General features: G+C 41.6%; 2 protein-coding genes across 3 annotated transcripts; both read left to right on the plus strand.

The window, feature by feature from the left end:
• The first annotated feature begins 5,045 nt into the window (after positions 1–5,045).
• Positions 5,046–6,720, plus strand: LOC109901374 (costars family protein ABRACL). Its single transcript, XM_020497397.1, is given in 3 exon segments — positions 5,046–5,106; positions 6,489–6,589; positions 6,592–6,720. Coding segments are annotated over 3 exon segments (291 nt in total).
• A 996-nt stretch (positions 6,721–7,716) lies between these two features.
• Positions 7,717–12,962, plus strand: LOC109900255 (headcase protein homolog). Of its 2 annotated transcripts, none has more exons than XM_020495945.2 (4): positions 7,717–8,142; positions 10,186–11,277; positions 12,059–12,213; positions 12,466–12,962. In XM_020495945.2, the coding sequence occupies exons 1-4, from the start codon at positions 7,983–7,985 to the stop codon at positions 12,628–12,630; spliced, it is 1,572 nt and encodes a 523-aa protein (XP_020351534.1). In that variant the 5' UTR covers positions 7,717–7,982; the 3' UTR covers positions 12,631–12,962. The 2 variants fall into 2 exon arrangements, with proteins under 2 accessions (XP_020351534.1, XP_020351533.1); XM_020495944.2 differs by having other exon boundaries at positions 7,760–8,142; positions 10,183–11,277.
• The last annotated feature ends 952 nt before the right edge of the window (positions 12,963–13,914 follow it).

Here is a 13,914-nt window from a genome sequence, read left to right on the forward strand (position 1 = left end):
TGTACTTGTTGCAGATAAAAGGCTGTGCGTGATGTAGTGCACACACACATTTGCAGTTAAATTCAGTTTGGAAACACCACTGGTGGGGAAATGCTCATAGTCTTTATGCAGATGTTAGAATATTCGCATGAAATCTGAAATGTCACCAATTGGATGGAAACCTCGCTAATAGCGATGTTCCTATTAACTTATGTGATTGTGTGTTTTTTCACGACTTAAGTTCGCATAGAAAATACAATTGCCTGCTAGGGTGCATTTCCAATGAGAACGATCTTGTGTCGATAAAAACATTACCGATTTAGGCAACTTGTGTAATAAATCAGTGACCGCCTGTATGCCCTCCCACCTGTTTCATGTCTCATGTAGCCTTATTTGCCACATTCTAATTATTCACGTGCCAATGTATTGACACGGTCCGTGACATTGTAAAACTTGCCAACCAGAAAAGAAAAGACGCAATTCAGGCATTCTTGAAAGAGAAACTAAATGTTTTAGTTGCAAGCAGTATACATTTTGAATGCAATGTGGAGTGGATCTTTATAGTTACGCGGTGACGTCACGTCTACCTTACAAATTATTCGGCAATCATCCTCTATTCGAAAAATCCACTCGTTGAATAGATAAAAATAGCTGTTTCCATTGTCAAGTGTTTTTTATTTATTTTTAATGTTGACATTTAGAACGTTTCCATAGAAAATAGACGCAATAATTGCCTGCTAGGGTGAGTTACCTGGACGCAAAAGCCAGCATGGATAGTAAGCAATTTAATATTTGCCATATTCTAATTATCAGTTTCCGTCATTTGTCGGAATAACAAAACTGACAAAAGAAAAATCCACCCCTGTCAAACGGCTAACATTTTAGTCGATCTTTAAAAAAATTGTCCTATATATCTGCCGTTTCCATTAGGCTACATGGTGTATCGACGTCGCTTTAGTCAAATAAACCTGGGTCAATGGAAAACTGCCTACTGTTGTCGATCTTTCGAAATGTTTATCTTCCGTTTCCATTACACATGTAATCATTTTTTTGTTGCGACATTGCTTTTGTCGAATAAACCTGGGTCAATGGAGACTTAGTTAGTGCCGGTGTGTTCTGCGGATAGAGCGCAATCACCGCAGCTGTTTATCGGGTATGTGTGGGCATTGTTCAAATCAAAACCCAACCATCAACTAAGTCCTGACGAACTCTTAATGAAATATCACAAAACCCAGTTTAGATTATATTGACTTAATGACAAATTAACCTACTTGCACTTTCTAGTCCATTTTTGCACTGGAATAAATGTTTCTGACAAACATCGCTGCCGTTCAACGAAATAAGTTGGTTCTCGAGTTCAGGTCTGCTTTATTAATGCAGATGCAAATTACTGATGTATTTAATCAAACATCACACGAAGCTACTAGTGGTGCTCAAATTAATTATGAAAGGGTTTTTGAGATGGGCTATTATCAATCTATCTGTCAGTTTCTAGCAATCTTCACCCTTGCCTGAGTACTTTTTTAGAGTGAAAACATGTATTGCCCCTCAACAACATAGAAGCAGTGATGTACTATCACCAGTAGAATGTCAGAGGCTGTGGTTGACCAGGCCTGAGAGGTTCATTAGGTGCAGTTCAGGAGTATGTGGGGCAACCTAGGACTTTATAAACTGTTATTGTTTCCCTTGAGGATGATAAGAGGAAACTAACCAAGAACAAATCAAAAAAATGTATTGGTTCCATACACATGGTTAGCAGATGTTAATGCGAGTAGCGACATGCTTGTGCTTCTAGTTCCGACAGTGCAGTAATATCTAACAAGTAATCTAACAATTCCACAACTACCGAATACACACAAATCTTAGTAAGAATAAGAATGGAATAAGAATATGTACATATAAATATATGGATGAGCGATGACTGAGGGGCATAGGCACGATGCAATAGATGGTATAGAATACAGTATATACATATGAGATGAGTAATGCAAGGTATGTAAACATTAAAGTGACTAGTGCTTCTACACCTGCATTGATTGCTGTTTGGGGTTTTAGGCTGGGTTTCTGTACAGCACTTTGAGATATCAGCTGATGTACGAAGGGCTATATAAATACATTTGATATGATTTAGTGATCCATTTATTAAAGTGGCCAATGATTTTGAGTATGTAGGCAGCAGCCTCACTGTATCAGTGATGGCTGTTTATAGTGATTGCTGTTTAACAGTCTGATGGCCTTGAGATCGAAGCTGTTTTTCAGTCTCTCGTTCCTAGCTTTGATGCACCTGTACTGACCTCGCTTTCTTGATGGTAGCGGGGTGAACAGGCAGTGGCTCGGGTGGTTGTTGTCCTTGATCTTTTTGGCCTTCCTGTGACATCGGATGCTGTAGGTGTTCTGAAGAGGTGGTTTGACCTCGGTGATTCATTGTGCAGACCGCACCACTCTGGAGAGCCTTGTGGCTGTGGGCGGTGCAGTTGCCGTACCAGGCGGCGATACAGCCCGACAGGATGCTCTCAATTATGCATCTGTAAAGGTTTGTGAAGGTTTTAGGTGACAAGCCAAATTTCTTCAGCCTCCTGAGGTTGCATTATCCTCAAAGCAGGCAAAGGTGTTTAATTTATCTGGAAGCAAGCCGTCTGTGTCCATGACGTGACTGGTTTTCTTTTTGTAGTCTGTAATTGCCTGTAGACCCTGCCACATGCGTCTGTCGTTGAATTGCGACTCCACTTTTGCCCTATACTGACATTTTGCTTGTTTGATTGCCTTGTGGAGGGAATAACTACACGGTTTATATTCGGCCATATTCCCAGTCATCTTTCTAAGGTTAAATGCAGTGGTTCGCGCTTTCAGTTTTGCATGAATACTGCCATGTATCCATGATTTCTGGTTAGGGTAAGTTTTTAGTCAAAATGGGTACAACATCTCCAATGCCCTTCCTTATAAACTCACTCACGAATCAGCGTATAAATCAATATTATTCTCTTAGGCTGCCCGGAACATTTCCCAGTCCGCGTGATCAAAACAATTTTGAAATGTGGATTCGGATCAGCGTTGAATAGTTCTAGTCACAGGTATATCCTGTTTGAGTTTCTGCCTATAGGACGGTAGGAGCAAAATGGAGTCGTGGTCGGAGTTGCCGAAGGGAGGGCGGGGGAGGGCCTTGTATGCATCACAGAAGTTAGAGTAGCAGTGATCCAGTGTATTGCACGCACGAGTTCTGCAGACAATATGCTGATAGAATTTAGATAGCCTTGTTCTCAAATTTGCTTTGTTAAAATCTCAAGCTACAATAAATGCAGCCTCAGGATATATGGTTTCCAGTTTGCATAGAGTCCAGTGAAGTTCCTTGACGGCTGTCGTGGTATCGGCTTGAGGAGGGATATGCACGGCTGTGATAATAACCGACGAGAATTCTCCTGGGGGATAATATGGTTGGCATTTGATTGTAAGAAACTCTAGGTCAGGTGAACAAAATGACTTGAGTTCCTGTATGTTATGATTACACCGTGAGTTGTTAATCATGAAGCATACACCCCCGCCCTCCTCCTTCCCAGAGATGTTTATTTCTGTCGGCGCGACACATAAAGAATCCCGGTGGCTGTACCGACTCGGACAACATATCCTGAGAGAGCCATGTTTCCGTGAAACCGAAAATGTTAAAATCCCGGATATCTCTCTGGAAAGCAACACTTGCCCTAATTTAGTCTACCTTGTAATCTATAGACTGGGCATTGGCGAGTATTATACTCGAAAGCAGTGGGTGGTGTGCACGCCTTCAAAGTCTGACCAGGAGGCCGCTCCGTCTACCTCTTCTGTGGCGATGTTGTTTTAGGTCGGCCTCTGGAATCAGATCCAATGTCCTGGGTGGTGGTGCGAACAAAGGATCCATTTCGGGAAAGTCGTATTCCTGGTCGTAATGTTGGTAAGTTGACATCACTCTGATATCCAATAGTTATTTCCGGCTGTATGTAATAACACTTAAGATTCTCTGGGCTAACAATGTAAGAAATAATATATAAAAAACAAAATCTGCATAGTTTCTTAGGGACTAGAAGCAAGGCAACCATCTCTGTCGGCGCCATCATGCTAAACAAGGAATGTGCTATCTGGGATTCTTGGGATGTCCCAACTCTGACTTTACCCCATTTGAAATGTTAAATAGTTACGGTTAGGTAAGGGTGATGGTTAGGGTCACATTTACATTTCCCAAGGGTCCCAGATAGCAATAACAGGCACAACTTCGATAGTGTTTTCTTCTCAAAGTTGCCGGGATGTCACATGTCCTACTTAGGCTATATCTGTACACTCCCAATAACATGATAATTACTAAACTTATATTAGATCAAATACACCTCATGTAGCAAATAAGCCATTACATTTTTTGTTAACCAAATTCAACACTCATTGACCTCCATACAAAAACTCTTTGCTTGGTAAGCGGAAGAAATGGCACTTGCTGGAAAAGACAGATTTTGGGCCGAGTTATCCCTCTTGCTTTGCCTCTTCCTCTCTGTTTATATTGTGTGGTTCAAACAAAAACACCCTATTGATTGGTTGACAATGATGAATACCACAATGTAGGATGAAGTTGAAGTTGAAGTTGAAGAGCAACTGCAGAAACTTTCAGTCGACTGGAGTCAACTTCATGATCTATGATCACATGATTTTTATAAAGTTCATGCAGTTGACATGTACTGTAGGTGCAAGTCGGAAAATTTTTATCCCCATAATGCAACACATTTTGAAAGGCCGTGACACAAAAGTGATCTGTTCGCGCCCATAATGCCCCCATAATTGCAGCTTGTTACAATGTGACACTGATTTGTTTCTTCTGCTGCTGTAGACCATTTAGCAACAATGTAGTCTATCTTTAAAATACTTTGTTGGAATATCCTGTATTAATAAGGTACCATAAATTATAATACAATACAAGGAATGTTATGACTTAAATGTCTTCATTATGACACCCCTCCCATTATTCTCCCTTGCTATTGATTTTGGCTTCTGGGAACACCTGTATAATATTGGCATGTGACATTATACACTTTGTTGTACTTCTAGGGACAATGATGGTTCAACATGAAGTATCTCTGCTTATTGTAGAGATCCAACTGTTTGCCAGTAAAAATAAGTCTAATCTAGTATTACAGTGCACGTTGTTTATAACAATAACCAATGCAAAAATCAAACAGATAGTAGTCAATCAATTTGTCAATAGACACTATATATACAAAAGTATGTTATTCGGCTATTTCAGCCAACCCTGTTGCTGACAGGTGTATACAATTTTGCACACCGCCATGCAATCTCCATAGACAAACATTGACAGTAAAATGGCCTTACTGAAGTGCTCAGTGACTTTCAATATGGCACTGTCATAGGATGCCACCCTTCTAACAAGTCAGTTCGTCAAATTTCTGCCTTGCTAGAGCTGTCCTGGTTGCCTGTAAATGCCGTTATTGTGAAGTGGAAACGTCTATGAGCAACAATGGCTCAGCCGCGAAGTGGTGGGCAACACAAGCTCACAGAACGGGACCACCGAGTGCTGGATGCCAGGAGAACGCTACCTGTCTCAATGCATAGTGCCAACTGTACATTTTTGGTGAGGGAGGAATAATGGTCTGGGGCTGTTTTTGATGGTTCGGGCTAGGCCCCTTAGTTCCAGTGAAGGGAAATCTTAACGCTACAGCATACAATGACAACATCAGTGCCCGACCTCACTAATGCTTGTGGCTGAATTGAAGCAAGTGCCCTCAGCAATGTTCCAACATCTAATGGAAAGCCTTCCCAGAAGAGTGGAGGCTGTTATAGCAGCAAAGTGGGCACCAACTCTATAATAATGCCCATGATTTTGGAATGAGATGTTCGAAGGGCAGGTGTCCACCTACTTTTGCTCATGTAGTGTACTTTGCAGGACGATCTGTTAAAATCATAAAATCACCAGGGATAGGTGGTGTGATTCCTGCAATAGGGGATGCACTGTATTTTAAAACCTCTACAATTCTAGCACTGTTGGTGTAACCAAAGTCTGCACACCGTGTGGATTCCCAGAATTATAATGCTATTAATGAGATCTGTAATTAATTAGGACAATAAAAGTAAGCGTATTTAGTCTTCATTTGTACACTTGCTCTTTATCCTCAGGCAGTGCAGCAACTGTTTGAACTCCTCTCTGGCTGTTCCACCTCATATTAGCTCCACTACCTCATGCTCTCTCCTGCTGTTGAAAATCCCCTGGCTTTCATATTTGTTTAGAGCCATGCTTCCTCTTTTTTTCTCCTCAGCTGACAGAGCCTATTTGAGTGTATTGTTTCAGTATGATCCACTGTTTATCTGAATGGTATATATGATGATGAATGTTTCTGAATGTTTTGGTGGGGAGATGGAACTAGGTGGGGAAGCCTTGCCATTACCATGCAGTGTTAGTGGAAACAACATAATGTCATAGACATTCACAGGAGCTTTAGGAATGTTGATTTCTCCTTAATCAATCCTGCTTTGTTTTACACATTCAGATGGACAAACTAGTGTCAAATTTGGTGTTCTGTTCAATGCCTATAAGTGCACCAATATCTTTGAGGCTTTGGTTGTGATTCTGAGGGCCGCCAAGATCTTTCTGAGGGCTGCCAAGAGGAAAAGATCATCGCATTTGAAGGGGAGCTGCTCCTGCAAGGTGTCCATGACAATGTTGATAACCATCAGCTTCATTCTTGTAGGAGTGTGTTATCATTATTCAGGTGATAAGTCAAGCGTTTCTTTGAGGCTTTACTATTACATCTACCAGGGATCATAAATCAACATTTTATAAATTCTTAGGACTACAAATATTGTATTTCTAGGGGATGAAATACGTAGACTTCTTAAGAAACAACTTCCTCCTGTTTTATTAACCCTTACAGGAATCACTAAATGGCAATTGAATTGATTGTTTAAATGGTAATTTTGCTACCTCGTGTGGAACTCCTTAGAAAAACTAAGAGAGCAAGTGCTTCAAGAGAGACCTTTGCACATACTGCTTTTGCAAAGCACTTGCATTTTAGTTTTTCCAATGCATGGTGTTACTGTTATTCAAGGAAACACATACTTAGTATTGTGCTCTGGTAGGAAAAAAATGTGAAACTTGATATGGGAAGCAATTGTAATTCTTCAAGAAAATTGTTAGAAAAATAAATAAAAACAATGACAAATTTAGCAATGTACAATTTCACTGAACTAATACAATGCATTTACAGTATGATCATTATCAAACTTCATCAAAGTGCAGTTCCTTTCCAAAGTTCATCATTGTCTTATAATGGAAATAATACATTCCTAAGAAAGCAATGGGGGGGGGGGGGGGGGGTTCTGAGGATGGTGAATAAAGTACAAACCTTTACTTTGCAGCCTGATTATTAGCCCAATACAACAGATGCATTGCATACATCTATCTTTTTGTAGCCTTATGCTGTGTTATTACATGGCACTCTGCCTCTACTGTATTATTGAACATTTGTATTCATGAAAAGGATAGGAGACCATGCAACTGCAGACTAAGTCTGCACTCAATCAATCTATTGTTGGCAAAGCCATAGAAGATTATGACTGCAACTGTAGCCTCAGATAAACCAGATAAAGCATTGACTTGATCCTGAGGTATTACCGTGGATTCCCCTTCCTACCAGGCCCCTTTACTTGGGACTCCCTTGCTAGATCTAATAATAACTTACAGCAATGGGTCGGGGGGCGGGGCCGTGTTTCGTCATGGAGGCAGGAGGAAAACAGAACAGCGCCTGGCCGATCTACATTCAAAGCAGGAATCAAAACAAGACACGGACACGCCTTCTTCGTAGGTTACCTTTGCTGTCACAACTGCAGAAATCTAGATGGTGATATAGCTGCAAAAACAGTACCACCTGCAATCAAGAAGAGAGAATCAGTTAATTTGAAGTGGGATTCAAATGGAACCCGCAGAAATGTCAGACAGTCGATTATAGTTTGAAATTATTCATATCAGGATCAGTAAAATGCCCAACCAGAAAAGCAACAAGGGGAAGAGAAATAAACGCACTAATAGTAGTGGAGATGAGCAAGAAAATGGAGCCAGTGCTGCCGCAACAGTGGGAGCACCAGCGGTAACAACCTTATTGGGTGCTACAGCTGCACCGTTACACGAGCATACAAGTGGTAAGTGTGAAATTGTGTCAAAACATGCGTGACAAGTTATTGCAATGGATTTTATTGCATACGCACTAGACGACAAGCTTACGTTGCTTCACATTTCATTGTTGTCATCGACTGTACCTAACTCACGTGTTATTGCTTTATTGGCAACTAGCATTATGCATTGGTAATTTAATGATGCGTTGACATGGAGCTCCATGCACTGCCATATCACGACGCACACATTCAGCCTGGTCTCTTAGACTAGAGTAACATAATAAACGTATATCCGGGAAACGTCAATGAGTACGTTAAGTTACCTTTGGTAACCGCCCTACATAAGACCGAATGTTATTTTAGGCGGTAAACGAAAGTAAAGTGATTGGTCGGGGTGGATGGGTGAGCCTATAACGTAAACATGTAGCAACTCAATGTTGCGTGTTTGAATCTCATCACAGACAATTTTAACTAATTAGCAACTTCTTAGCATGTTAGCTAACCCTAACAACCCAAAGGTTAAGTGTTCAAATCTCATCATGGCAACTTTAGCATTTGAGCTAATTAGCTTTGCAACTACTTACTACTTTTTAGCTACTTTGCAACTACTTAGCATGTTAGCTAACCCTTCCCCTAACCTTAACCCTTAGCCTAGTTAACGTTATCCATTTAGCCACCTAGCTAACATTAGCCACAGCAAATTGGAATTTGTAACATACTATACACCTCTCAAATTCGTAACATATTGAACAAATTGCAATTCGTAATATATAAGAATTGTAATTCATAACATAATTTTAAGTGGTTGACGGACATTCACAAATCATACTAATTGGAGTGTCCTGGATTTACATTTGTCTTAGTATGATATGTTTCGTATCGTATGTATTAATTTGTGGATGTCTATCATCCATTTGGTATGGTATGTTACAAATTGAAATTCGTACAATATGTAACAAATTTGCTAAATGTATAATATTTTACGAATTCCAATAGTTTTTGGCTAACGGTGGCTATGTGTCTATGTGTCTAACGTTCGCTAGGGGTTAAGGTTATGAGTTATATGGTAGGGTTAGTTAACATGCTATGTAGTTGAAAACAGCTAAAAAAAAGTAGTGAGTAGTTGCTAAAGTTGTCCGTGATTAGATTCGAACATGCAACATTTGGTTTGGTAGACATTCGCATTATACGTCTACCTGCGACGAGCCAACCTACTTTCATTTTTGCCTTAAGTAACCTTCTGTCTCATGTACCCATACCAAACGTAACATACTGTACAATTTTACTGTACTGGATTTACATTTACTATGTGATGTCTAGTCTGAGACCAGGCTGATCTAGAACCTGAAATGGTTCTTCAGCTGTCTGAAGAGCCCTTTCCACAGTGGGTTCTACATGGAACCCGAAAGGGGTGTACCTGTTATTAGCGAGCACCCCGCTAACCAGCTTGCCATTTCACAACGGTTACACCTGGAACCAAAAACGGTTCTCCTATGGAGACAGCCAAAGAACTGTTTTGGAACCTTTTTTTCTATGAGTGTAGTGCTTCTTTAATTACTTCATTAAAGGTCTCCCCTGAATCGTTGAAGGCCACATTTTCATTAAATCTATTCATTGGACTACTTTCCCACTCACTTGGCTGTACTGATGGGTTTCCCTGTCTGATGTGTATTCAGATGGCCTTTCTCAGTGATCCATGCTCAGTGATGATTGCTCTTATGTTGCAAAATAACACCGATTCCATTAGCATTCTTCTTATTTTTGAATGTTCACACAGTCCATTACTGTTTAATGTTAAGTTCCAGACAGGCTCTTCATTGATGTTTCAGTCCTGAATCGTTCACTAACAGCATAGAATATTTTCAACATTGCATTCACAGGAGTTAGTCTTTACAGCATGAATTAAAATCTATTATGTTTAATATCATTTTGTTGTTCTGTGATATGTCCAAAGTGAATTTTGTGCCTCAAAAGCTCATGTTTGTTTTTATTTTCATGTCATACTTTGTATGAAGATGTTATAATATATTTTTGAGTGATACAGTAACTCTTTTGTTTTGTGTTCAGCAGAAGCCCCCTGTGCCACCCCTCTTGTGTGCAGTCTGGCCAGAGACATTGACCTTGAGAAGGATGACTATCAACGTGTAGTGTGCAACAGTGATAGCTGCCCCTATGGCAACTGGATGCACTTGCAGTGCTTCTACGAGTGGGAGAGCAGCATCCTGGTCCAGTTCAACTGTATTGGAAGGGCCCGCAGCTGGAACGAGAAGCAGTGCCGGCAGAACATGTGGACTAAGAAGGGATACGACCTGGCCTTCCGCTTCTGCTCCTGCCGCTGTGGCCAGGGCCACCTTAAGAAAGACACAAACTGGTACCAGGTGAAGCGCATGACAGATGTAAAGAAGAAGATCCCTCTGGAGAAGAGCCTGGGGAAGTTGAGCAGCCTAACTGGAGCTGGAGGGGGTGCATGTGGAGGTGGGTTGGATCTGCCTGATGATCCTAAGAGGGGCAAGTTACATGGGGGCAGTAAACTGGCTCACAGAGCAAGTCAGGAGCTGCCTCGCCGACAGTCAGTGGATCGGCAGAACTCTCAAGAGAGGGGACACGTAGGGCTGTTCTGTGCAAGCAGCCTGGGGCCCCGCTCACCCTCTGAGTCCCCGGGCCAGTCCCCTCCGTTAGGCTTCTCCTTCTTCTCCCCGCCCGCCTTTGCAGGGCCCCGCAACTCCCGGCACCTGGGGGAGTTCCTGAAGAATGCAGTGCACATGGATAGCCACCGGAAGCACATGCTGGCAAGCGGCATGCTGGGTCGCGGAGGCCACTTGGATCACACCATCTTGCCTCTGCCCAGACTCACCCTGGGGGACAACCCAGTGCAGTTCCTGCGAAGGCTGGACCTCACAGAGCTGCTGACCCACATTCCCAGACACAAGCTGAACACCTACCATGTACGTATGGAGGATGATGCCCAGGCGGGCCAGGGAGAGGACCTGAGGAGGTACATCTTGTCGGCTCTGAGCGCCAGCCACAGGAACATGGTCAACTGTGCCCTGTGCCACCGCACCCTGCCTGTCTTTGAGCAGTTCCCCCTGGTGGACGGGACCCTGTTCCTGAGCCCCGCTAGACATGATGAGATCGAGTACGATGTGCCATGCCACCTGCAAGGTAGGCCTGCGGAACAATGTCTGTCTCTGAGGAACTGAATTTGAAACACTTAAGCTATCAGGTTCAGCAGACAGCCAAAACATTGCACATGCCTCATAAGTATGTTGTGATAGGCTACAAACTCAAATATTGCTAACGGAAAATGGCATCATTCTTGTTTGATATTCTGTGGACATATTTTCCCACAAACAGTCTCAGGAAACCTGTAATTACAACATTGAAAATGATTGCCTTGGTTCTGAGCTTCCTGCTGAGGTAGAAAAAATGTGTACAGTGAAAATTTCAAGCTTACTGTTGACAGCTGATATGGTTTCAGGAGCTACAGTATGTGGCTGCAAGCAAATTATTTGGACTCAAAAGGTGTATGGTGGGACAGACAAAGGTCTTCAGAATAACAATTTTCATAATTTGTTATTCTGGTCTGCATATAGGGTGTTTTCTCTTGCATATATTTAAGATGAGAACACACCATAATAAAGTTGGCACAATACAATTAATGACTTTAATTGAGAAGTAAATGAAATGATTATGCCACATGAATGTGATCAAGCATATCATACATATCAATCAAGTCAATCTATCCAATTTTCCACGAGCAGCTTGGTAGCTATTCACCACATGGATATGAATTAAAACTGGATGGATGATGTTGCTTTGATCTTCAGGCTTTGATATGCATGATTAATATGCGTTACAGTGAAATCCTTTCATGCATGTATTTTTCACGCTGTAGGGCTTATTGTAGATTCTATTAAATAACACTATTGTCTCTCTTGTGAAGGGAGGCTGATGCACCTGTATGCAATCTGTGTCGACTGTCTGGAGGGAGTCCACAAAATTGTATGTATCAAGTGCAAGTCCAGGTGGGATGGGAGCTGGCACCAGTTGGGGACAATGTACACCTATGATATACTGGCTGCGACGCCATGTTGTCAGGTGAGTAGGCCATCACATCTTTTTCTTCTCATGAGGAGTTTGAAATTAATTTTGGGGTCAGTATCTGCATGGTCAAGGGTCGTCATTCGGACATGGCAGGCTGCCATAAAGTAACTTCATGGGCCATAGTCCGAGCAAAATGGAGGTTGTGTTGTGGCTAGATCTCTTGCTATCAATTAGTCTCATTGACATTATGAATGGCAAAGTCAACTACTGCAGATCCATAGCCATTTCCTCTCTTTGTGCCCTTAGGCCCGTCTGAACTGCAAGCACTGTGGTAAGCCGGTCATAGATGTCAGGGTGGGGATGCAGTACTTCTCAGAGTACAGCAACGTGCAGCAGTGCCCCCACTGTGGGAACCTCGACTACCACTTTGTCAAGCCATTCTCCTCCTTCAAAGTCTTAGAAGCTTATTGACAAATGTTGTGCATGTATGCTAGTGCTGTTTCTCTTGTTACATTTTTGTTTTAACTAGGCAACTTAATTTTGAGCCTTGAATACTTTTTTTCTGGGATTCAGTTATTGTTTTCTCTTTTTTTAATGTATAGAAAGAATATGACTCCACTAAAAAGTTCCAAGACAACATCTACATGATTTCAGAAAAAATTATATTCATAAGACCTTAAACGGTTTGGAGCTGTCTGGCACTTAAAAAGACGAGCAACACATATACTGTGACAAGTGAATGTATCTGTAAGTCAAATTGCATTTTTACAAAGAATCTCTAATAAAGGAGAGAAAGAAATGTTGCATGTTCTCGTTCGTCATAATTGGCAAACAGCAAAGCGTCGGTGGAAATTAGTACATTTTAAATGATACTATGAATCTCTTTGGTTAATGCTTGGCTTATTGGTGCACAGTGATTGGTACATATTGCAGGTGTGTAGTGACGAAAATCTACCCCCCCCCCCCCGTACTGTAAAAATAATTGCACAGCCTCTCATTGAATTCACTCACTCAAAATAATGTTTAAGATCACAAATAACAATAACTGTAGCAACCCTGTGTTTATAAACGTGGATATTGACTTTACTACTTAAGCATGCCTTTGTGGCACAGTTGATGCCATGCAGGGCTACAGGCCAGAAGGTTGAGGGTTAGCCGACTACCACGGATGAGCTCACTATTTGAACAAGGAGAGTGATGAAGTGCTGCATCAGATGACTGGCCTCCTCAATCACCTGACCTCAACCCAATTGAGATGGTTGGGGATGAGTTGGACCGCAGAGTGAAGGAAAAGCAGCCAACAAGTGCTCAGCATATGTGGGAACTCCTTCAAGTCTGTTGGAAAAGCATTCCTCATGAAGCTGGTTGAGAGAATGCCACGAGTGTGCAAAGCTGTCATCAAGGCAAAGGGTGGCTACTTCGAAGAATCTCAAATATAAAATATATTTTTAATTTAACACTTTTGGTTACTATATGATTCCATGGGTTATTTCATAGTTTTGATGTCCTCACTATTATTCTACAATGTAGAAAATAGTCAAAATAAAGAAAATCCCTGGAATGAGTAGGTGTGTCCAAACTTTTGAGTGGTACTGTATATACTCACCCTAAAGTTACATTAGTAGCCAGCAATGTTGCTGGGGCTGGAGAGGCGGCATCCTTCTGATGTACTCAATATGACTGTCCCATGTTCTCCACTGCAACTTGTTGAAGAGGGCTCCCCTGACTGGGGGAAGCCCGGGATCTATTTTTCTG

Source organism: Oncorhynchus kisutch, linkage group LG12 (assembly GCF_002021735.2).
Source record: "Oncorhynchus kisutch isolate 150728-3 linkage group LG12, Okis_V2, whole genome shotgun sequence".
Lineage (NCBI taxonomy): Eukaryota > Metazoa > Chordata > Actinopteri > Salmoniformes > Salmonidae > Oncorhynchus > Oncorhynchus kisutch.